The sequence below is a fragment of the Salvelinus fontinalis genome, chromosome 33, assembly GCF_029448725.1.
Source record: "Salvelinus fontinalis isolate EN_2023a chromosome 33, ASM2944872v1, whole genome shotgun sequence".
NCBI lineage: Eukaryota > Metazoa > Chordata > Actinopteri > Salmoniformes > Salmonidae > Salvelinus > Salvelinus fontinalis.
In genome coordinates, this window is record NC_074697.1 from 37,409,535 (window position 1) to 37,434,934 (window position 25,400).

At 43.7% G+C, this 25,400-nt stretch overlaps 1 protein-coding gene across 2 annotated transcripts in view; it reads left to right on the plus strand.

Moving 5' to 3' along the window:
- The window catches only part of LOC129832154 (sortilin-related receptor-like), a 70,038-nt gene that overhangs the window by 17,400 nt on the left and 27,238 nt on the right, over nucleotides 1-25,400 (plus strand). For both annotated transcript variants that reach the window (XM_055895962.1, XM_055895963.1), the window contains exons 4-10: nucleotides 4,049-4,210; nucleotides 4,808-4,875; nucleotides 6,336-6,516; nucleotides 19,398-19,499; nucleotides 19,896-20,065; nucleotides 21,205-21,397; nucleotides 24,571-24,688. In XM_055895962.1, the coding sequence (XP_055751937.1) occupies nucleotides 4,049-4,210; nucleotides 4,808-4,875; nucleotides 6,336-6,516; nucleotides 19,398-19,499; nucleotides 19,896-20,065; nucleotides 21,205-21,397; nucleotides 24,571-24,688 (994 nt within the window). The remainder of the gene's footprint in view (nucleotides 1-4,048; nucleotides 4,211-4,807; nucleotides 4,876-6,335; nucleotides 6,517-19,397; nucleotides 19,500-19,895; nucleotides 20,066-21,204; nucleotides 21,398-24,570; nucleotides 24,689-25,400) is intronic.

The following is a 25,400-nucleotide window of genomic DNA, read 5'->3' on the forward strand; positions in this document are numbered from 1 at the left end:
GCATGACCGGTTTGGCGGTGGGTCAGTCATGGTGTGGGGTGGCATTGTGCTCGCCAGAGGTAGCCTGACTGCCATTAGGTACCGAGATGAGATCCTCAGACCCCTTGTGAGGCCATATGCTGGTGCGGTTGGCCCTGGGCTCTTTCTAATGCAAGACAATGCTAGACCTCATGTGGCTGGAGTGTGTCAGCAGTTCCTGCAAGAGGAAGGCATTGATGCTATGGACTGACCCGCCCGTTCCCCAGACCTGAATCCAATTGAGCACATCTGGGACATCATGTCTCGCTCCATCCACCAACGCCACGTTGCACCACAGACTGTCCAGGAGTTGGCGGATGCTTTAGTCCAGGTCTGGGAGGAGATCCCTCAGGAGACCATCCGCCACCTCATCAGGAGCATGCCCAGGCGTTGTAGGGAGGTCATACAGGCACGTGGAGGCCACACACACTACTGAGCCTCATTTTGACTTGTTTTAAGGACATTACATCAAAGTTGGATCAGCCTGTAGTGTGGTTTTCCACTTTAATTTTGAGTGTGACTCCAAATCCAGACCTCCATGGGTTGATAAATTTGATTTTCGTTGATAATTTTTGTGTTATTTTGTTGTCAGCACATTCAACTATGTAAAGAAAAAAGTATTTAATAAGAATGTTTCATTCATTCAGATCTAGGATGTGTTATTTTAGTGTTCCCTTTATTTTTTTGAGCAGTGTATTTTCAAGACGATTTTAACTTCTACTTCATCACCATCCCGGATCTGGGAGCATCCTCATCAGTAAAAAGCTGACTAGTATAGCCTAGCATAGCGCCACAAGTAAATACTAGCATATAAATATCATGAAATCACAAGTGCAATACAGCAAATGAAAGATACACATCTTGTGAATCCAGCCATCATTTCCGATTTTTAAAATGTTTTACAGCGAAAACACTATGTATTTCTATTAGCTAACCACAACAGCAAAAGACTCAACCGCATATTTTCACCATTTTTTTACCGCATAGGTAGCTATCACAAAACCAACCAAATAGAGATATAATTATGTCACTAACCAAGAAACAACTTCATCAGATGACAGTCTTATAACATGTTATACAATAAATCTATGTTTTGTTCGAAAATGTGCATATTTGAGGTATAAATCATAGGTTTACATTGCAGCTACAATCACAAATAGCACCGAAGCAGCAAGAATAATTACAGAGAGCAACGTGAAATACCTAAATACTCATCATAAAACATTTATGAAAAATACATGGTGTACAGCAAATGAAAGATAAATATCTTGTGAATACAGCCAATATTTCCGATTTTTTTTTTTAACTGCGAAAACACAATATAGCATTATATTAGCTTACCACAATAGCCAAACACACAACCGCATTCATTCACCGCAAAGGTAGCGATAGCAAAAAAACAGCAAAAGATATAAAATGAATCACTAACCTTGACCAACTTCATCAGATGACAGTCCTATAACATCAGGTTATACAATAAACTTATGTTTTGTTCGAAAATGTGCATATTTAGAAAAACAAAACATATTTTGAGCTGAAAACTGTGGTTATACATTGTGAAAATGTAGCAATCTCCGGATATATTTCTGACACTCACCTAATCTGACCAAATAACTCATCATAAACTTTACAAAAAAATACATGTTGGACAGCAAATGAAAGATACACTAGTTCTTAATACAATCGCCGTGTTAGATTTAAAAAAATACCTTTACCATAACAAAGAGCTTACGTTATAGCGAGACAGCGCCTGCAATAAGGGTGGAAAATAGGACTAAACATTTTCCACAGAAATACGAAATAACATCATAAATGGTTCCTACTTTTGCTGAGCTTCCATCAGAATCTTGTACAAGGAGTCCTTGGTCCAGAGTAATCGTTGTTTGGTTTTAGAATGTCCTCTTCTCCTGACGAATTAGCAACCATAGCTAGCCATGTGGCGCAAACGTGCCCAACTTCACCTGACGCAAAGAAAATAAAATTCCAAAACTCGCAATAAACGTTCAATGAACTGATACAACTCGGTTGAAAAAAAGTACTTTATGATGTTTTTATCACATCTATCAAATAAATTCAGAGCCGGAGATATCTACCGCGTACACCGAAAGCTTTTCAGAAGGCAATCTGGGGTTCCTTCTCGCGCCTTCGAAGACAATGAAATTTCCAGACACGTCATTCCAAAAGCTCTTGTTCGACCTCAGATCAAGCTAGACACCCCATTCCACCTCCCACTGCCTGTTGACATCTAGTGGAAGGCGTATGAAGTGCATGTATATCCATAGATTTCAGGCAAATTAATAGGAAGGCCCTGGAACAGAGCCTCGATTTCCGATTTTTGAGGAAGTTTGCTGCAAAATGAGTTCTGTTTTACTCACAGATATAATTCAAACGGTTTTAGAAACTTGAGTGTTTCTATCCAATAGTAATAATAATATGCATATTTTACGAGCTAGAATAGAGTACGAGGCAGTTTAATTTGGGCACGATTTTTTACAAAGTGAAAACAGCGCCCCCCTATTGAGAAAAGGTTTTAAGTCAAAGCTGTAACTTGACCACTCATGAACATGCAATGTCCTCTTGGTAAGCAAATCAAGTGTATATTTGGCCTTGTGTGTTAGGTTATTGACCTTCTGAAAGGTGAATATGTCTTCCAGTGTCTGGAAAGCAGACTGAACCAGGTTTTCCTCTAGACTTTTGCCTGTGCTTTGCTCTATTAATTTGATTTTTATCCTAAAAAATAATCTATAGTCCTTGCTAATGGCAAGCATACCCATAACATTATGCAGCCATCACCATGCTTGAAAATATGAAGAGCGGTACTCAGTGATGTGTGGTGTTGGATTTACCCCAAACATAACGCTTTGTATTTAGGACATAAGGTTAATTTCTTTGCCACATTTTTTGCAGTTTTACTTTGCATCCTGTTTGCAATAAGGCACTAATCTTTTGGAAAATGTATTCTGTACAGGCTTCCTCCTTTGTCATTTAGGTTAGTATTGTGGAGTAACTACAATGTTGTTGTTCCATCCTCAGTTTTCTACCATCACAGCCATTAAAGTCACCATTGGCCTCATGGTGGAATCCATGAGTGGTTTCCTTTCTCTCCGGCAAATGAGTTAGGAAGGATGCCTGTATCTTTGTAGTGACTGGGTGTGTTGATACGCCATCCAAAGTGTAATTAACAATTTCACCATGCTCAAAGGGATATTCAATGTCTGCTTTTTTTTACCCATCTACCAATAGGTTTTTGCGAGGCATTGGAAAACCTCTCTGGTATTTTTGTATGAATCTGTGTTTGAAATTCATTAATCGACTGAGGAACCTTAAAATGATCTGTATGTGTGGAATACAGAGATGAGGTAGTCATTCAAATATCATGTTATACATTATTACTGCACACAGAGTGAGTCCATGCAACTTATGACTTGTTCAGCACATTTTTACTCCTGAACTTATTAAGGCTTGCCATAACATAGGGGTTGAATACTTGTTTTGTTATTTTTTTCTAATTTGTAAAAATGTATTTGTCCTGTTTCCAAGTGGAGGCTGTTGAGAATATAGGAGTTATTGGGAAGGCAGTTTAAAAAAAATAGATCAAAGGAAGGACCAACAAAATGGAATTATAGCTACTGTATAATTACGTAATCTGATTTTGTAATTAGGCATTTCAAATTAAATATCTCTGAATATTTCTTTGAATTTCTCATGATTTTTGGGGGGTGTTTGCAAACAGTCTTTTGAAATAGCTAGACAAGAGATATTTGGAGGTGAGATATTAGGCCGGTTCCTACTATTCTAATTTGTTGAAATCAGTCAGGCTTGACGTTTTAGCAGGTTTATTCAGTTTAGAAAATTGCAGGTACAAATAGAAATGCTATGTATAGAGCGAGAATGAGTCCCTGTTCAACAGGAAAGAATGTCCTATCTATTCTTCACAATAAATGTATCTTAACATTCCTTAACACTCATGAACAGACCCCAGTGGGTATTTAGCCTAACCTTGGCCCGTCTTGTCCTTCTCTTGTTCCAGTACCTCTTTGCAGACAGCACCAACAGCTACCTCTGGAACTCCTTTGACTTCTGCAAGACCATTCAGGGGTTCTCCATCCCCTTCAAGCCCACAGATCTGCTGCTGCACAGCAAGAGGGCCAACCTGGTCCTGGGCTATGACAGCTCCCACCCCAACAAACAGGTACTCAACTGACTGCTATAGAAATGCTGCTTCACCTTCTTAAAAAACGTCTCGGACAGAAATGTAGATGATTAACAACATGCAGAGGTAAGCATGTTTTATAAATTCTATGTAACCAGGAAGCCCTTTGAGATCAACAGTCTTTTTATGATGGAGATCTTTGTGCAGGAGGTGTCTATTATGATGATCAGTGCTTTGCCTGTAGCTCTGTGGCCACCATTTCTGTTTGGGGTTAGATGCCTATGTGGACTAATGACTCTACTCCATATGCTGGATTACCATATTATAGCCCACAGCATTTGGTTTATAATACAGTGTTCTAGAGAAACAAAGCCAATATTTCAATATTTCTTAATGCAAATGGTAATTAAATGTCACAGCTGCATATTCTAAACTGTCTCTCTGAAAAACACAATACGGAGGACATTTTGTGGAATTTTTCCGTAACTACTTATTCACGTTTCAGTTTAACAGAAATGATGGAAAACGGTTAACTCTCAAACATTCTGCCAGTTATATGCAGCCTGGAGTCAACATGTGCAAATGAGCCCCTGACCTACATTTACTCCCCACCCCCTGCCTCTGTTATTTTTGCAGCTATGGAAATCTGACGATTTTGGAGAGACGTGGGTGTTGATCCAAGAGCACGTGAAGGCCTATTTCTGGTAAGATCAATGCCTCTGTGATTGTGTGAGGAGAGGCAGAACGTACAGTCATCAGTATAACCAATTGTTGATGTTGAGTGCCAGACTGTCTGCAAAACATTAAAGCATCGGTCTGTGAGAGGGATGGGTGGGATGTGTGTGTGTGTCTTCATTTCCTGTTTACTTCCTGTGACTGCCTGCCTCCTCCATCATCTGGCCCTGACTAGACCTTAATGTCTTCCGATTGCTGTCTGCTTTCCAAGCATGCAGCTCGCCAGCTAACCCCCTGCCTCTCCAAGTTAAATACATAGATTAGATTGGTCCTTGTAATTGAATGACAATGCAAAGAAAATGCAACTACGATCCCTGAGGAAGAGAGACTGATTACAAGATTTTTATTTCGGGCTCACTATGTGAATGGCTTGATGACTCTGGTAACACCTAAAGGATTTTGAACCCTGCTATCAATCAGATCTGGGTTCAAATAGTGTTTGAAATCTTTCAAATACTTTGAACGGTTGCTTGAGCCTGCCTGGAGTGCCAGATGCGCAGAGTTTGCAGAGAAAAGGTCTATCAAGCACATCAAAAACAACAAACTTGCTTAAAACAATCTGATAACGATGATGATTGCGACACTTTCAGTGCCATGTGTCTCTCACCACGTAAAGTAGGCCTAGGCAGGAGAGTGGCACATATTAAACATAAAAAATATATTTTCCTTTCAAACCCCATCCATAAAAGATAAAGCCCTGCTTTGGAAGGATTTGACCAATCTGTTAATGATTTATTTATTATTTATTTTTTTTAAACATTTTTTTAACACATTTTATCCCCTTTTCTCCCCAATTTTCGTGGTATCCAATCGCTAGTGATTACTATCTTGTCTCATCGCTACAACTCCCGTACGGGCTCGGGAGAGACGAAGGTCGAAAGCCACGCGTCCTCCGAAGCACAACCCAACCAAGCCGCACTGCTTCTTTAACACAGCGCGCCTCCAACCCGGAAGCCAGCCGCACCAATGTGTCGGAGGAAACACCGTGCACCTGGCCCCCTTGGTTAGCGCGCACTGCGCCCGGCCCGCCACAGGAGTCGCTGGAGCGCGATGAGACAAGGATATCCCTACCGGCCAAACCCTCCCTAACCCAGACGAGGCTAGCCCAATTGTGCGTCGCCCCACAGACCTCCCGGTCGCGGCCGGCTACGACAGAGCCTGGGCGCGAACCCAGACTCTGGTGGCGCAGTTAGCACTGCGATGCAGTGCCCTAGACCACTGCGCCACCCGGGAGGCCTTCTGTTAATGATTTAAAGGCGTGGATGTGGAGGGTTAGCTAGGGTTAGACGTCCAGACCATGTTATCTGAATGGGAAGAACTCCAAGGCCCTTGGCCAATAAATTCTTCCAGTTCAGTTCACGTGGTCAACAAAGAAAAACTTTTGGCCCTACCTATGTCCTACTTACGGCCGTTTTCTGCATCTTTCCAGGGGTGTGGAGCCGTACGACTCCCCCACCACGGTGCTGGTCCAGAGGCACGAGCCCCAGGGGGTGTCCAGCATCCTCAGCAGCACCGACTTCTTCCAGAGTGAGCAGAACCGCCGAGTCATCCTAGAGAGAGTGGACAACTTCCAGCTCCGGGACAAGTACATGTTCGCCACCACTTCCACAGTAAGTGAGGTTGACCTGCAGGGGAATTATACTGATTCAACTAAGACCAGAGAGGTTTTTCAATACCTCGCAACAAAGGGCACCTATTGGTAGATGGGAAAAAATGTATAAAAATGCAGACATTGAATATCCCTTTGGGCATGGTGAAGTTATTAATTATACTTTGGATTGTGTATCAATATACCCAGTCACTACAAAGATACAGGTGTCCTTACTAACTCAGTGGCCGGGGAGGAAGGAAACCGCTCAGGGATTTCACCAATGGTGACTTTAAAACAGTTACAGATGTCGTGACGTGACCTTCATTAATCTGATGACTGTTATTTATTTAATCCACTAACTACGTTTAATTGTTACCCCATTTAAATGAGTCATGTAACAATTAACTCATTAGGAATTTTGGGCACCACGGAAGAAGTTGTTTAACAAGTTACCATCTCCTGAATTAAACTCTAGATATATATCGATATCAGTCACTTATTAATCATTACCTCATATCAGTCTCATTTGGAACGTGGCAGGCTTCTTGAATCCGCAAGAACCACAGCCCTTTCTGACTAATCAGTACTACACAAATTGATTTAATTGTTTATTTAATAACTAACTAAATAGTAATACCGAATCACACAAATATTAATTTCCACAGTTTGCTGCTTCAGTGTCTTTAGATATTTTTGTCAGATGTTACTATGGAATACTGAAGTATAATTACAAGTATTTCATAAGTGTCAAAGGCTTTTATTGACAATTACATGAAGTTGATGCAAAGAGTCAATATTTGCAGTGTTTTTTTCAAGACCTCTGCAATCTGCCCTGGCATGCCGTCAGTTAACTTCTGGGCCACATCCTGACTGATGGCAGCCCATTCTTGCATAATCAATGCTTGGAGTTTGTCAGAATTTGTAATAACCCGGACGACGCTGGCGGTGCCCCATGGACCTCCCGGTCAGCTGCGACAGAGCCTGGGCTCGAACCCAGAATCTCTGGTGGCACAGCTAGCACTGCGATGCAGTGCCTTAGACCACTGCGCCACCCGGGAGGCCTTGCTGGACTTTCTTGGGCGCCCTGAAGCCTTCACAACAATTGAACCGCTCTCCTTGAAGTTCTTGACGATCCACTAAATGGTTGATTTAGGTGCAATCTTACTGGCAGCAATATCCTTGCCTGTGAAGCCCTTTTTGTGCAAAGAAATGATAACGCCACATGTTTCTTTGCAGGTAAGCATGGTTGACAGAGGAAGAACAATGATTCCAAGCACCACCCTCCTTTTGAAGCTTCCCGTCTGTTATTCGAACTCAATCAGCATGACAGAGTGATCTCCAGTCTTGTCCTCGTCAACACTCACACCTGTGTTAACGAGAGAATCACTGACATGATGTCAGCTGGTCCTTTTGTGGCAGGGCTGAAATGCAGTGGAAATGTTTTTTTGGGGATTCAGTTCATTTGCATGGCAAAGAGGGACTTTGCAATGAATTGCAATTCATCTTATCATTCTTCATAACATTCTGGAGAATATGCAAATTTCCATCATACAAACTGAGGCAGCAGACTTTGTGAAAATTAATACTTGTGTCATTCTCTTAACTTTTGGCCACGACTGTACACACTTGCATGAAATAAAAGTCCCTAGTCGACTGACAAGATATGACAGCTTGTTACACAGAGATGGAGAATGGGGTGGGGAAAATAGAGAGAGAGGGAGAGAGGGAGAAAGTGACATTTATCGTGGATACATTCTTGGACTGTTCTCACATTAATCCTCTACCTTGCACACGAACTGCCACCCGTTTGGGTAATATATGTAATATATTTATGTGTAGATGTCCTTGTTTGTTGTCTCTCAGTTGAAACCAATCGATCTTTCTATGGGGAATGGCTCGATCGGTGTAAGGATCAGATTTTTCACCAGAGGTCGCAATGTCTTTCAATGTCCTTGTCCTGGCTTTTCTTCTTTCCCACCTCGTGTCTTTAGTCAAAGTTCTAGGACCACTTTTACATGCCCAGCTGCAGACTGGAGATTTTAATGCATTTTTATCTTCTTCACCTCGTTTTGAGTTTCCAACCGTTTGTAACGTTTAGCTCACACTTCACGTCTGATGGTCTCAAGGTTGATTATTCAGGGTTCAGCTCCCGACCACTTTACATGCCAGTAGCAACCCGGCAATGTTCGGGTCTGTTGTACATTTTGTTACCAAGGCTTTTTATCCTCAGGGAAAAAGGGGTCGTTCCATCACGCCGACACGATGTCTGTGCTCACTTGGGGCGTGGCTACTGACTGGGCAGAAGTTTATATGAAAAACAATTATCTCATTAGAAGACTAAAATCACATTCCTATCTTAAGTTCCCACTGATCATTCCAAACATTCAGATGTTAGATATAATGTTCCCACTTGTCACTTTTTGGGCAAAAAGGTTTTGGTGGCAAAAGTCTTTTGGAGACAAAGCACATTTCTTTCCAAATACTGAGGAGCAAAGGGAGAGATTCTCCTCCTGCCTAATTTACGACCAAGTGTTAAAGTGTCAAAACCGCCCCCCCCCCCTTCCCTTCTTCTGTGAGTAAGAGTGTCTGGTTGTTGTCAGCTATTTACCAAGCTGATCTGAGGCCTTTGATTCTCAACCAGGAGAGTCATGACACAGAGTTTAATGGCTGTGGTAGGAGAAAACTGAGGTTTGATCTACAACATTGTAGTTACTCCACAATACTAACCTAATTGGCAGAGTGAAAAGAAGGCAGCCTGTACAGAAGAAAAATATTCCAAAACATACACCCTGTTTGCAAAACTGCAAAGAATGTAGCAAATAAATTGACTTTGTCCTGAAAGCAAAGTGTTATATTTGGGGCAAACACAACACATCACTGAGTACCACTCTTCATATTTTCAAGCATGGTGATGGCTGCATCATGTTATGGGTATGCTTGTCGTCGGCAAGGACTAGGGAGAAGAGCTAAGCAGAGGCAAAATCATAGAGGAAAACCTGGTTGTCTGCTTTCCCAACAGACACTGGGGGAAAAATTCACCATTTAGCAGGACAAAACCCTAAAACACAATGCCAAATATACATCCTGGTTGCTTACCAAGACGACAGAATGTTCCTAAGTGGCCTAGTTAATGTTTAACTTAAATTATCTTTAAAAATCTTGGCAAAACTTGAAAATGGTTGTCTAGCAATGATCAACTACCAACTTGACAGAGCTTGAAGAATAAAATAAAATAATGATGTGCAAATATTGTACAATCCAGGTGTGCAAAGCTCTTAGAGACTAACCCAGAAAGACTCACAGCTGTAATCACAGCCAAAGGTGATTTTAACATGTATTGATTCAGGGGTGTGAATACTTTTATAAATTTGATATTTCAGTATTTATTTTTCAATAATTGTGTAACAATGTCTAAAAACATATTTTCACTTTGTCATTATGGGGTATTGTTTGTAGATGGGTGAGACAATTTTTATTCCGGCTGTGACACAACAAAATGTGGAATAATTGAAGGGGTATGAATACTTTCTGAAGGACTGTAAGTCATTAGTCAAAGCCATCATATTGAACTGGTAGGCTTAAATACCTGATAAATCCACCACATGCATAGAATCGTTCTAAAGGTAGTATCTCTTATCCCTAGCTAAAGTATTTGGCCTCCTATAACCCCGGCAGTGTCTGTTTGCGATAAAGTCGCACGTTGTTTGGCATATGGAATCCACAGGCACACGACTGCTGCTTTTTGAAACAGATGGGGACGGTTTGATCCCAGGCTCCTTCCTTGGCTGTGAATCTGTGTCACACATATCCAGCGTGCTTCGCCTGGGCGCATGCAGTCCAATAAAGCGTCATACAATGAAAGAGGAACTTAATTCTTGACCCCTCCATGAAAAGAGGAATATCTTTTGCTGTGTATGAAATGTGGACTGGAGATATGGGCCATGTCATGTACTGTGGAACACTGGGGTTAATATGGTCTGATACATACCGATCCCATCAAAACTAGGCTCAAATATTAGTTTGCATTTGATAGCACACATGTCTATTCTGAGCCAATTACGGTTAATGATTCCTGTCTGTGCAAACTCAGAGCTAGCCCTGAATAACCACGCAGACTCACTCCAGTCAACGCTGTGTTGTTTAACAGCCATGGCCAAACACACGTATCTGAATCCTGGCATTACTACACACACGCACGCACGCACGCACGCACGCACGCACGCACGCACGCACGCACGCACGTACGCACGCACGTACGTAGCGGAAAGGGGAAAGAGTGAGACTGAAAGTACAATTGCAAAGGAGGGCTGTTTGGGGCATTTTCACCATGAGGAAGTGGTGTTTCTGTAAAGAAACTGAATGGAGAACTGAGGTTCTGCGCTGCTGCTTAGCTTGTGCAACCTTGATGAAATATGCATTCTTAAACCCCTATAAATATGCACATTGTGTATTGTGAATGTTTGTACATTGTAACAACCATATCTTTATTCATATCAGTCTCTTACAAATCAATTGAAACAACATTCACAGCTACAAGCATACTTCATAAAGTCTTCCCTACCAGAGGTGGGATCAAGTCATTGTTTTACAAGTCACAAGTAAGTCTCAAGTCTTAGCACTCAAGTCTAAAGTCAAGACAGGCAAGTCTGAGACAAGTCTCAAGTCAAGACCGTCAAGTCTCGAGTCCTAAACAAGTCATAACGTGCTCTTCACAAAATGTAATACCACTTCATGTTTTTAACAAGAGTAATAGTTAGTATATTACATTTACGCAAATCATGAATGCTTTTAAAAATATCTATATATTTATTACTTTCCAAATAAATGTTATATTTCCATGGAAATACATGGGTAGCCTCCTCTGTGACAGCGGGAGAGGCATGGTAGGCTGGGTCGTGTGGGGTGGTTGCTCTCCTGTAGATGAATTAAACAGCAGAGTATCTGCTGGTCATCCAACATGGCAATTCACATAGAAATACATTACCTACAACAGCCGTTGCCGTGTCGAATAGAGAATCGAGTACAGATCTATATATTGCATTTCTATCTGGAAAACTGTATCTGAATGCGGTGCCTCAGATGAAATAAGCTGCCGTTCTTCATTCATTATCAATGGAGACAGCTCAAAACTGTGGAGGACAGCAGAGACAAGGATGGTGGGATTTGTGTGAAGCATAAACACAATCAGAGGTTCAAGCACTCGCTGTAATCAGCAGGTTAGGAAGAGTACACAACCATTCTAGGAGGCACTCTGCCACAAATGTGCTCATTTGGTCTTTTCCAGCTCCAAACAGCGTGATGGCGAGTCAATCTGCAAATCTAGGCAAGCAGTGAGGAGCGCACATAACAATACAGGCTCCAGACATCACAAGCCAGGCAAAAAGAAACCCATGAAACAAAAAAGTTACACACACACTCATAAACACACAACCTCGTGTGATGGATAGCTGTCGGCTATATTAGCCACGACTTACCGTTCTTTGTGCAGCTTCAAATGTCGAACAAAGTTGGAAATTGTTGCGCCTCCGTCTATAATTTTCTTCCCATGTTTTGCAAGTTGCAATCCGTTTTTTTGTTGATACAGCGTCATCTTTATATCCGAAAATAATAATTTTGGGTAGCATCTTTCCAAGGGCTCCATCTGAATTCACCCACCGACGTTCCTCTACACTGCCACGCACAGCTTTTTCTCAGCTGGCACAATTTGATTGGCTGCTGTCCGATTCAAACTGTAATCTGTTAAATGAAGAGTTGATGCGCTGCACACTTTTTAATAGCATAATTTTTAATATTGGCTTGGGGAGAGAATCAAGTCAGGTCGAGTCATAAGGCTCAAGTCCAAGTCAAGTCACGAGTTATTGGTGTTAAAGTCAAAGTTGAGTTGCAAGTCATCATATTTGTGACTCGAGTCCTCACCTCTGGTCCCTACTCTCTTTGAGTAAGGCTAGCAGACTTTAACAACACATTTGCATGTGACAGAATGCGATACTATGACGGTCACCATAGAGGCGAGCGTATACTAAGGTGGGTCGCTCAGATTGTCAGAACAGCGAAATGGCTTAAATTGTGTCTCGTCTGCGTACCAAACCAACCTGTTGGCCAGCAGCACTCCTGTTGGTCGGGGCTAGAGAGTGCAGCTTGTCAGACATGACTGATCTATGTGCTGTTAATGACGTTGTGGTTTGGTTGTTGCTTGGTGTCACTAACCACTCATGCAAACACTCATCAGGGTTCTGTTGCCCAGTGCTGCTGTGTGCTGCAGTCTCAAGTACTGTTGCTATTCCCAATGGGCTGATTTGTTCCATAGCCAAAGGATAGTACGGTGTCTTTTTTTTCTGGCTAGAATTGTATCCCAAGCTATATCATTTCACACTTCCACTCGTAGAAAGTGATATTCCCACTTCCATTGTAGATTTGGATTGTTTTTATAGATGGTAATGAGGCTAAATACAAAAGGTTAAACACAAACGAATGGTTGGACTGTAGTTTGTTAATCAACAACACCATTCACATGAATCAAAAATAGGCAAATTAAAAAACAATATGGAAAACTACACTAAGTGTAGAAAACATTAGGAACACCTTCCTAATATTGAGTTGCACTCCCTTTTGCCCTCAGAACAGCCTCAATTCGTTGGGGTATGGACTCTACAAGGTGTCAAAAGCGTTCCACAGGGATGCTGGCCCATGTTGACGCCAATGCTTCCCAGAGATGTGTCAGGTTGGCTGGATGTCCTTTGGGTGGTGGACCATACACACGGGAAACTGTTGAGCGTGAAAAACCCAGCAGAGTTGCAGTTCTTGACACACAAACCGGTGCGCCTTGCACCTTCTACCATACCCTATTCAAAGGCACTTAAATATTTTGTCTTGCCCATTTACCCTCTGAATGGCACACATACACAATCCATGTCTCAATTGTCTCAAGGCTTAAAAATCCTTCTTTAACCTGTCTCATCCCCTTCATCTACACTGATTGAAGTGGATTTAACAAGTGACATCAATTAGGGATCATAGCTTTCACCTGGATTCACCTGGTCAGTCTGTCATGGAAAGAGCAGGTGTTCTTTATGTTTTGTACACTCAGTGAATGTGGTTAAATTAATTACCAGAGCCTTACATTTAATAAATAAGGAACTAACATATAAATATAAAGGTATCTAAGAGCCTCTGTTGTCATATCTTTGCAGCATTAGCTTAGGGACTCAGTTAATTTTTTTGAAACTACTACAGTTGCCCTGTCTGTGACCCCACAGCTTGACCCAACCCACAGAGCAGCCCCCCCCCCCCCCCCCCCAGATACGGTTGAGCAGTGAGCATGTGAAACGCTCAGTGACGAAGCCCAGTCGCAGAGCATTAGCAACACCGTGTCAACGCTAACTCGTCACTCTCACTCACTCTCACCTGTCTCTAGTCATACCAACTACCCAGCCCCTACTAATATCTTTGGCTGGGGCTAATAGGATTACCGTAATGAATATCACGAGCTTTTGGCAGCACAGAGCTTCTTAGGCCAATTAAAAGCCCCATAAACGCAGAGTTTTATCCCAGGCCTGACAATATAGATCCCTGAGTAATGATTGATAATCAGACCTTAAGACCTCTACTCCTTTCCATAGTCATCCGGAAGATAACTGACTTAATTAATATAAATGGATGTCAATAAGAGGTTTCTTAGGTTTTTCTTTTTGACACATTTCATTGTTATCTGCAAGGTGTCTCAGTGGTGACGAGAGGAGGTGGAGTGTAACAAGATCAAGGACTTCCTTTTCGAATGGTTGCCTGTGCTTTCCCTGATGCGTCAATACCCCCAACGTGTTTAATGTACCCATAACGGCATAGAGCAGACCAACAACCACATTGAACAGGAGGTTGCAATGCCTATTTAAGCTGCTGTTTGGACCTTTTGTTTTCCCCGTAAAAGAGATTTAAGTGTTGCGACACCCAGAGAACAAGACCTAGCATTATTCCTTCGGGCAGCCATATTGGTCGCAATAGCCCTTAACGCTGTAGTGGTCCTTTACTTTCTTCCTTACCGTGTGATGCCAAACCCCACATTTCCCCAGCTCCCACTGCAATGTGTGACGCATCACACACACACACACACACACACACACACACACACACACACACACACACAACAGGGCACTTTGCTGTAAAAAAACAATGTGACATGTCCAGTGTGAGAGAAGGAGGGCGGAGATAAACATGCCACTTAAAAGCAATGGGAGGTCTGGGAAATGGCTCTATGTCTCTCAGATTAACAGCTACCTCCTGGCTGGATAAACAAACCACAACGGCAGCTCCTATAGGCTCGGCTCTGCAGGAGGACTGGAGAGGACAGGGTTTCATGTGCCCCCCCCACTACTATTCTTCTAGTTTATTGGTTTAGATATAGAACGTGAAAAGGGAGGGGGGTTATCCAAATATCATCATTTGCATTGGAAGCACAGTGCTTCTGTTCTGAGCAGCTAGATTGCTGAAGGTATATACTTGCTATGAATATGTAAAGATGAATCAATTCAATAAGAATGCTACTCATGGTGTTCAGTATCTGTTCCTGGTATTTATATTAACATAATGACACTTCATAATGACTTAATAATCATTTCATGATAGTTGGATGGATGGTTAAGACACCGTACACTTGTTAAAGCAAGGTTTGATTTGAATCACTGGTGGATAGAATCCATTTTCCACAGATCATCAGACCTCTTTTCTGTCATGGAAGCCAGTCAAGCTACTGTGGTTGAAATGACCCCCCCCCCCCGGCCTGCTGTCATTGAAGCATTGAAGCAGTAGTCTTTTCCGAGAATAAGTTTCCATGCCCACATTGTGTTGTTGTGGCTGCTTGGCTTTCAGAACACGGCAGACTCTGTCGCGGGGATGGAACGTTAACAGCAACAGTAGATAAATCAATAGGTTGAATAGCGCTGTGAGGACCCAGACCTGCAGACAGACGGACTCACACGCAGGCAGGCACATTGTGTCTCAGGGAACAGGGAGTCACTTTGTTGCGCCTGCTGGGTCATCAGATAAAAGACAGACTACATGACATGAATGCTTGCCTAGATCCATCAGTCATCAGTGGGGGAACTGGGAAAGCTCTCAGTGAGCGTGCTCGCATGTTTTGTTTGTTTTTATTTATTATCTTGGCTGCCTTGAGGGTGCTCTCTGTTAATCAAAGATGATGCCATGAACCTGATTGCCGTCCTATGCGGTGAATAGTTATGTCATGTTCTGGTGCTCTTATTTGCTGCCTGCTTTCCTACTGTGCACCACTAGTGTGGCTGTGTTTTGCCTGTTTGTGTGTGGTTGTCTGTGTGGCCCGTCAGACTGAAGTATTATTTCAGTGCATTACTGAAGCCATCTGTCCTCTTCATTGTTAGCATCATCGTGGGATTTCCATGTCTGTGTGACACATCTCTTTTCCACAAACTGTCGGCTGCTCTATGATGTTAACACTGTCCTTTGTACTCATATTTTATAACATTGTTTTGTCCCAGCTCGGTAAAGATACGTGTATTAATCGGTGTGTGTGCGTGCGTGCGTGCCTCAATAACTACAAATATAATCATATTAAACGGTGTATTTGGCCTCCCTAATAAAGTGTACACGCTTGACATTTATCACCTGCAGCTTTTAATGAAGAGAATATTTCTGTTAGTTGTTAATGGAGGGCAGAAGGCCAGACAGGCTGTTAGTGGTCCCATTCTGCTGATGTGAGCCTAGCTTAGCCAATCCCTGGGAGGCAGATCACATGGTGTCGGTGTTGCCAGACTGACACGTAAGAGGAGACACATCACTGTTTGCGTCTCAAATGGCACCCTATATAGTGCACTACTTTTGACCAGGCTCCATTATTCTCTGGTCTAAAGTAGTGCACTTTGTAGGGAATAGGGTGCCATTTGGGATGCAAATAGCGTCTCAGGTCTCTCTGGGGATCCGGAGGGCGGCGAGACTCGACGCTTTGGTCTTCCTGCTTGTAATTCATTAAAGATTACAGCCCCTTCCCCTCCCTTGAACAAAGTGGTCTCGCTGACATAACAATGAGATTTTGCCTTTGATTGTTCTCATTGGCACACTGAGCTTACAATCCGCCCAACAGTACAGATGATTCATCACATGAGTCTTTAAAAGCCCTGAAAGATGATGGCCAGAGCTTAACTATGATTTTTCACAATTATTTAAGTCATTAGTTTCCACTTCGTGCAAATCCTTGTGAGTGCGGTGTCTTTTCCTATGATATGACATACAAATTATTTTCAGCCTACCATTTCGTTTCAGGGCTGGGGTTTATTTGAATGTTAACACCCACCAGCATGGTGTTGTTTGTTATTCAGAAATAGCTGCAAAGTTGCTCCTCTTCGTGACTGAGATGAGCCAAACAGCCTTGTGTCCACTTGGCCACCTGAGCAATGGAGGAAATTAAAACAGGGTGCAAATTTGTTTTCCCACCTTATTTTGGAGCTAGTCTGTATTAAAAATGTATATACAGCACTCATGTATATATACCTACTCATTCAAGGGTTTTTCTTAATTTTTTACTATTTTCGAAGTTGTAGAATAATAGTGAAGACATCAACACTATGAAATAACACATATGGAATCATGTAGCAACCAAAAAAGTGTTAACCAAATCAAAATATATTTTATATTTGAGAGTCTTCAAAGTAGCCTCCCTTTGCCTTGATTACAGCTTTTCACACTCTTGGCATTCTCTCAACCAGCTTCATGAGGTTGTCACCTGGAATATATTTCAATTCTTAATGTGTTTGAGCCAATCAGTTGTGTTGTGACAAGGTAGGGGTGGTATATCAATTTCAAGAACTTTGAAAGTTTCTTCAAGTGCAGTCGCAAAATCCATCAAGTGCTATGATGAAACTGGCTCTCATGAGGACCGTCACAGGAAAGGAAGACCCAGAGTTACCTCTGCTGCACAGGATAAGTTCATTAGAGTTAACTGCACCTCAGATTGCAGCCCTAATAAATGCTTCACAGAGTTCAAGTAACAGACACATCTCAACATCAACTGTTCAGAGGAGACTGCGTGAATTAGGCCTTCATGGTCAAATTGCTGCAAAGAAACCACTACTAAAGGGCACCAATAACAAGAAGAGACTACTTGAGCCAAGAAACACGAGCAATGGACATTAGACCGGTGGAAATCTGTCCTTTGGTCTGATGAGTCCAAATGTGCAATTTTTGCTTCCAACTGCCGTGTCTTTGTGAGACGCAGAGTAGGTGAACGTTCAATCGCGGAATGTGTGGTTCCCACCATGAAGCATGGAAGAGGAGTTGTGATGCTGTGGGGGTGCTTTGCTGGTGACACTGTCTGTGATTTTATTTAGAATTCAAGGCACACTTCACCAGCATGGCTACAGCATTCTGCAGCAATACGTCATCCCATCTGCTTTGCGCTTAGTGGGACTATCATTTGTTTATCAAGAGAACAATGACCCAAAACACACCTCCAGGCTGTGTAAGGGCTATTTGACCAACGAGAGTGATGTAGTGCTGCATCAGATGACCTGGCCTCCACAACCCAATTGAAATGCTTTGTGATGAGTTGGACCGCAGAGTGAATGTAAAGCAGCCAACAAGTGCTCAGCACATGTGTGAACTCCTTCTTGTTGGAAAAGCATTATTCATGAAGCTGGTTGAGAGAATGCCAAGAGTGTGCAAAGCTGTCATCAAGGCAAAGGGTGGCTACCTTGAAGAATCTCAAAAATGAAATATATTTTGATTTGTTTAACACTTTTTTTGGTTGCTACATGATTCCATATGTGTTAGTTCATAGTTTGATGTCTTTACTATTATTCTACAACGTAGAAAATAGTAAAAAACAATAAAAAAAATAGTAAAAAGATATAGTAAAAAACCTTTGAGTAGGTGTGTCCAAGCTTTTGACTGGTACTGTATATAAATGTTATAATTGCTTGATGTGATAGTATATTGCAATCCCCCGTCGCCCCAAGATGGATTATTTTGACCACTAAAGTTTTGCCTCACTACACACTCCACTGCTTTGATTGGTCTAACATTACCTAGAAACCTATCCAGATAGTGTCTATCCAGATAATGAAAAGGCACTCGTGAAAAAAGTTCAAGGAAATTATAGTAACATGTCATTTGTGGCGTGGATGATCATGAGCAAAGTCATTGTAGCCTATCATTTCACTTCCCCTGTGAGAACCATGTACCGCAGCCAAAGCCTGCCAGCAGCCTACCTACTACCAAAGGTTGTCCATTAAAATGTAGAAAAATGCATATCAGCTATCTTTCAATACTTATCCATATTACCGGAGCTTCATATTATTCTTTATAAGCCTTTCTATGGCAGATTCACAGTCACAATTTTTTTGGAAGATGTGAAAACTTTGGAGGTAACAATAGATGGTGACGTCAAAGATAGGCCAGTTGTTTCCATCTGTGTGAGTTTTCCCTAAATCAATGCTTATGACAAATCCAGAAGCAGCCATTACTGGCTAATCTTTTGAATATGGTATAGGCCTAGTAAAAAATAACTGTAACAGAACATTAGCTAAGATAAGATAAGGTTAGCATGCTAGCTAGCTACACTGCCAGCTGCCAGTGCCCTATTTGCTGATGTTTATAAACGCCACGTGGAAATTCCCACACCCAATTTGTGAATATGAATAAGTAGTAAATCTTCGAAGTTGGAACCTAAACGTGCATTTCCTCTCTAGGACAGGAAATTACGTTGACATAGTGTTGTCAACTTTCTCTGGGGGGGTCCTTTTAATAATAGCAGATTCTATAATAATCTTGCCACGTTAGTCATAATTAGGAGGTAGGCATTAATCCGTCTCCATGGCTCTTTGTGTTTATTTATTGATTCATTGATTGATTTATTAATTGTACATCTGTTGGTTCCAGACTTTGTTGGGGAGTCATGAACCATCCTCCGTCCAGCTGTGGGTGTCCTACAACCGCCAACCAATGAAAGCCGCCCAGTTCATGACCCGCCACCCAATCACAGTGAGTCTCCAGGCCTGCTTCGCCACACCAGAACATCCTCTCTGTGGCTCCTAGTTGTCTCCTAGTCTAGAGAACAAACCTGTCACTGTATCGTTGATGAAATTGGGGAAATGTTTTTGTAAGGAAATGCTAGAACTATACTATGTAGCTAGTATGTAGTTGACAGCTCAACATGAGCCAGAAATCACAAGACCAATCACAGAAAATACTGTAAGGCGTTACACTCCACTCACGGTAGAAAGATTTTAATTCCATAACATTATTTATCTTAAAAATTAACCTGTTTTTGTATAATAAAAGTTGAATTACAATCATCAGCTTTTAGTTGTGGGAGAATCACACCATGCCCTTCCCAAATAAGGAAAACTGCCCAACGTCTCTCTTCTTCTCCTGCAGGAGTACTACATCGCTGACGCCTCGGAGGACCAGGTGTTTGTTTGCGTCAACCACCTCAACAACGTCACCCACCTGTACATCTCAGACACGCAGGGCCTGTCCTTCTCTTTGTCCCTGGAGAATGTACTATACTACAGCCCAGAGGGTTCAGGCAGCAACACCCTCATCAGGTAGGCACAATATTCCTAGTGCTTCTCAATACTCTACTGGGGGGGGTTGCACAATTCTGCTCCAGGCCAGCACTTACACACCCGCTTCCTCTATTTGACCTAATCAACCAATCTCGGGTTGCTCATTTTTGTTTCAGGCCGGCCCAGCACTAACCCACCTGATTTGATATATTAACTAATCACAGGTTGCACATTTTTGTTGGGGTAGGACCAAAATGTGCGCCCCTTTGGTGTATCCCCCCCAGGAACAGATTTGGAAACACTGCAGTATTCTACTAAGCAACAATGAATCCGAGATCTGGGTTCAATTAGTATTGGTGTCTTTCAAATACTTAAGCTGCCCTTGATTGAGCTTACCTGACACAACGGAATCAAAAGAAAAGTCCCAAAAGTGCAAACCCTGCCCGTCTGACACTCCAGGCAGGCTCAATCAATCACCCAAAGCATTTCAAAGAAAACAAGTACTATTTGAAGTCAGCAATATTCTGATGTGACTCAGTTAAGGCAGCCTAATTAGTAGAAAACACTATGAGATCTGTAGTGTCTTGCTAGGAACAAAGTAACAGAACTCACCTTGATCAAATACACCTTCCTTGATCAAGTACACACACCCTTGGATCAATTATACCCACCTTGATCAAGCGCACCCACCCAACTGTATTTATTTTGAAGGAGAGATGAGAGGAGGCTGTTCTACGTCTGTTCATTGCAGCACTGGGGGACCTCCTGGTGTGCATTCCTAGTGACGACAATGAGTCAGCCTGTGTGTTTTCTCCTCAGTGTTGGTAAACAACAGCAGGGCCTTTGCATGTGTTTACATGTTTAAATCCCAGGGACCAGGATGTTGGATGTTTGCTGAGTCCATGTTGTCATGGCGCGGCAGTGTAGCGTAATGCGACCAGGGCCTATAAGTAGTCAAATGACTAGGTTCCCAACACGTCTCCAGCTACCTGGAGTTGTTGTGTTGTGAGAGCAGCTTCATTGCTTCTTGATAGTGACACGAGCAGAACACATGTTTCCTTTAACCAACATAGCCACAAGATACACTGAACGTGATACTGTATTGTTGTTGATGCTGATCATGTCTGTGTGTATATGTGTATCTGTGTGTGTGTGTGTGTGTGTGTGTTTCATCCCAGGTACTTTACCAATGAGCCCTTTGCTGACCTGCACCGCGTGGAGGGTCTGCGCGGCGTCTTCGTGGCCACGCTCATCAACGGCTCACTCAGCAAGGACAACATGCGCTCTGTAATCACCTTCGACAAGGGGGGCACCTGGGAGCTGCTGCAGGCCCCCTCCGCTGACAGCCTGGGAGGAACACTGGACTGCCAGGTAGTTAGCTAGCTGTTACAGTAACATCTGATACAGGATTCCGAAACACAGACCCTAGATTTTAGCTGCCTGGCTTCAGCAATGTGACATCATACACATCGGGGCGACAACAACAGGATTACAGGAAGCTGACCATACTCTTTGTTCTTTTAAAAACCTGCTTCATGAAAAATATAGTGTGCTATAGCTTGGAAAATAAATAAATGTGAGTCTGGATGACAACGTAATGTTTGTTCCCAACATTAGGGCTGTTTTCCTAAAGAAGTTCTATCCGCTTCGGGTTTTATTTCCTTTCCACGATACTAGCGAGTGTCGCGATGCTAGTATCATCCCAGCACTAAGCAAGATCTGCCCAAGACTCCCACTGTTGGCTCTTGTTAATGTAGGCATACCTGAATGGAGGGCAAAAACTTCGAAGAGACAATAAAGTGACAGTCTTGGTAGAATTTAATTATTTTCTTGTTGATGTCTGTAAGCAGGAAGTTGCCTTGTTGTGTGTAACACTGTCAAAGTGCTGAGTCTGAGTCCTTTGACGTAGGTATTGGGTGTGGGATAATATGAACCTACATTAGTGGTTAGGAACAACAGCCATGAGGCCACACGGTGTGTGTTTGCATTCTAAAGGGGAAGTGGGTTTGGTTGCAAACAGGTGTGTTCTGTTTGGTTTTAGAAAGTGGTCGTGTCCCTTGTTCTAAAATGTATGCACTCACTACTATAACCCGCTCTGGATAAGAGTGTCTGCTAAATTTACTATAATGTAAATGTAGCTTCACTTCTGAGGAAATAGTTTATATTTGTATTTATTTCTTTTTGGTTTTGCCAGATTGTTGTCTCCATTGACCGTTGACCTAACACTTCTCCTTACACAACGCCTCTCCATCCCTCCCTTCTCCCTCCACACCTCTCCATCTCTCCCTCTACAACGTCTCTCCATCTCTCCCTCCTCCCTCTACAACGTCTCTCCATCTCTCCCTCTACAACGTCTCCATCTCTCCCTCTACAACGTCTCCATCTCTCCATCTCTCCATCTCTCCCTCTACAACGTCTCTCCATCTCTCCCTCTACAACGTCTCCATCTCTCCATCTCTCCATCTCTCCCTCTACAACGTCTCTCCATCCCTCCCTCCTCCCTCTACAACGTCTCTCCATCTCTCCCTCTACAATGCCTCTCCATCCCTCCCTCCTCCCTCCACAACGTCTCTCCATCTCTCCCTTCTCCCTCCACAACGCCTCTCCATCTCTCCCTTCTCCCTCCACAATGCCTCTCCATCTCTCCCTTCTCCCTCCACAACGCCTCTCCATCTCTCCCTTCTCCCTCCACAACGCCTTCTCCATCTCTCCCTTCTCCCTCCACAATGCCTCTCCATCTCTCCCTCCTCCCTCCACAATGCCTCTCCATCTCTCCCTTCTCCCTCCACAACGCCTCTCCATCTCTCCCTTCTCCCTCCACAACGCCTCTCCATCTCTCCCTTCTCCCTCTACAATGCCTCTCCATCTCTCCCTCCTCCCTCTACAACGTCTCTCCATCTCTCCCTTCTCCCTCCACAACGCCTCTCCATCTCTCCCTTCTCTCTCCACAACGCCTCTCCATCTCTCCCTTCTCCCTCCACAATGCCTCTCCATCTCTCCCTCCTCCCTCTACAACGTCTCTCCATCTCTCCCTTCTCCCTCCACAACGCCTCTCCATCTCTCCCTTCTCTCTCCACAACGCCTCTCCATCTCTCCCTTCTCCCTCCACAACGCCTCTCCATCTCTCCCTTCTCCCTCCACAACGCCTCTCCATCTCTCCCTCCTCCCTCTACAACGTCTCTCCATCTCTCCCTTCTCCCTCCACAATGCCTCTCCATCTCTCCCTTCTCCCTCCACAATGCCTCTCCATCTCTCCCTCCTCCCTCCACAACGCCTCTCCATCTCTCCCTTCTCCCTCTACAATGCCTCTCCATCTCTCCCTTCTCCCTCTACAATGCCTCTCCATCTCTCCCTTCTCCCTCCACAACGCCTCTCCATCTCTCCCTTCTCCCTCCACAATGCCTCTCCATCTCTCCCTCCTCCCTCCACAACGCCTCTCCATCTCTCCCTCCTCCCTCCACAATGCCTCTCCATCTCTCCCTTCTCCCTCCACAACGCCTCTCCATCTCTCCCTTCTCCCTCCACAATGCCTCTCCATCTCTCCCTCCTCCCTCCACAACGCCTCTCCATCTCTCCCTCCTCCCTCCACAATGCCTCTCCATCTCTCCCTTCTCCCTCCACAACGCCTCTCCATCTCTCCCTCCTCCCTCCACAATGCCTCTCCATCTCTCCCTTCTCCCTCCACAACGCCTCTCCATCTCTCCCTCCTCCCTCCACAATGCCTCTCCATCTCTCCCTTCTCCCTCCACAACGCCTCTCCATCTCTCCCTTCTCCCTCCACAACGCCTCCATCTCTCCCTTCTCCCTCCACAATGCCTCTCCATCTCTCCCTTCTCCCTCTACAATGCCTCTCCATCTCTCCCTCCTCCCTCCACAATGCCTCTCCATCTCTCCCTCCTCCCTCCACAACGCCTCTCCATCTCTCCCTCCTCCCTCCACAACGCCTCTCCATCTCTCCCTTCTCCCTCCACAACGCCTCTCCATCTCTCCCTCCTCCCTCCACAACGCCTCTCCATCTCTCCCTTCTCCCTCCACAATGCCTCTCCATCTCTCCCTTCTCCCTCCTCAATGCCTCTCCATCTCTCCCTTCTCCCTCCTCAATGCCTCTCCATCTCTCCCTTCTCCCTCCTCAATGCCTCTCCATCTCTCCCTTCTCCCTCCACAATGCCTCTCCATCTCTCCCTCCTCCCTCCACAACGCCTCTCCATCCCACCCTTCTCCCTCCACAATGCCTCTCCCTCCTCCCTCCACAATGCCTCTCCATCTCTCCCTTCTCCCTCCACAATGCCTCTCCATCTCTCCCTCCTCCCTCCACAATGCCTCTCCATCTCTCCCTTCTCCCTCCACAATGCCTCTCCATCTCTCCCTTCTCCCTCCACAATGCCTCTCCATCCCTCCCTCCTTCCCCCCTACTCGATCTCCCTTCATCTTTCCTATCTATCCCTCCATTTTTTCTTTCTATATCCCTCCCTCCCCTCCATCCCTTTTCTATACCCTCTTGGTACTTCTCTATCCCCCCATCCTGTCCCTCCCTCTCTCCGTAGCTCTCCAAAGGCTGCTCCCTCCACCTGGCCCAGCGCTGGAGCCAGCTTCTCAACATTCAGCTGCGCAGGATGCCCATACTGTCCAAGGAGTCAGCGCCAGGGCTCATCATGGCCACAGGTGGGGAAAGCTTAGACTAGCATCATCATCATCAACTTCAATGACTATTTATTTTAAAATACATACAGTACCAGTCGAAAGTTTAGACACACCTACTCATTCAAGTTTTTTTTTTTTGTGTACTATTTTCTACATTGTAAAATAATAGTGAAGACATCAAAACCATGAAATCCAGAACATTTCAAGAACTTTGCAAGTTTCTTCAGTCGCAACACCATCAAGCACTATGATGAAACTGTCTCTCATGAGGACCGCCACAGGAAAAGAAGAGCCAGAGTTACCTCTGCTGCAGAGGATATGTTCATTAGAGTTACCAGCCTCAGAAATTGCAGCCCAAATAAATGCTTCATAGAGTTCAACTAACAGACGCATCTCAACACCAACTGTTCAGAGGAGACTGCATGAATCAGGCCTTCATGGTCAAATTGCTGCAAAGAAACCACTACTAAAGGACACCAATAATAAGAAGAGACTTGCTTGAGCCAAGAAACACGAGCAATGGACATTAGACTGGTGGAAATCTGTCCTTTGGTCTGATGAGTCCAAATTTTGAGGTTTTTGGTTCCAACCGTCATGTCTTTGTGAGACGCAGAGTAGGTGAACGGATGATCTCTGCATGTGTGGTTCCCACCTTGAAGCATGGAGGAAGAGGTGTGATGGTGTGGGGGTGCTTTTCTTGTGACTCTGTCTGTGATTTATTTAGAATTCAAGG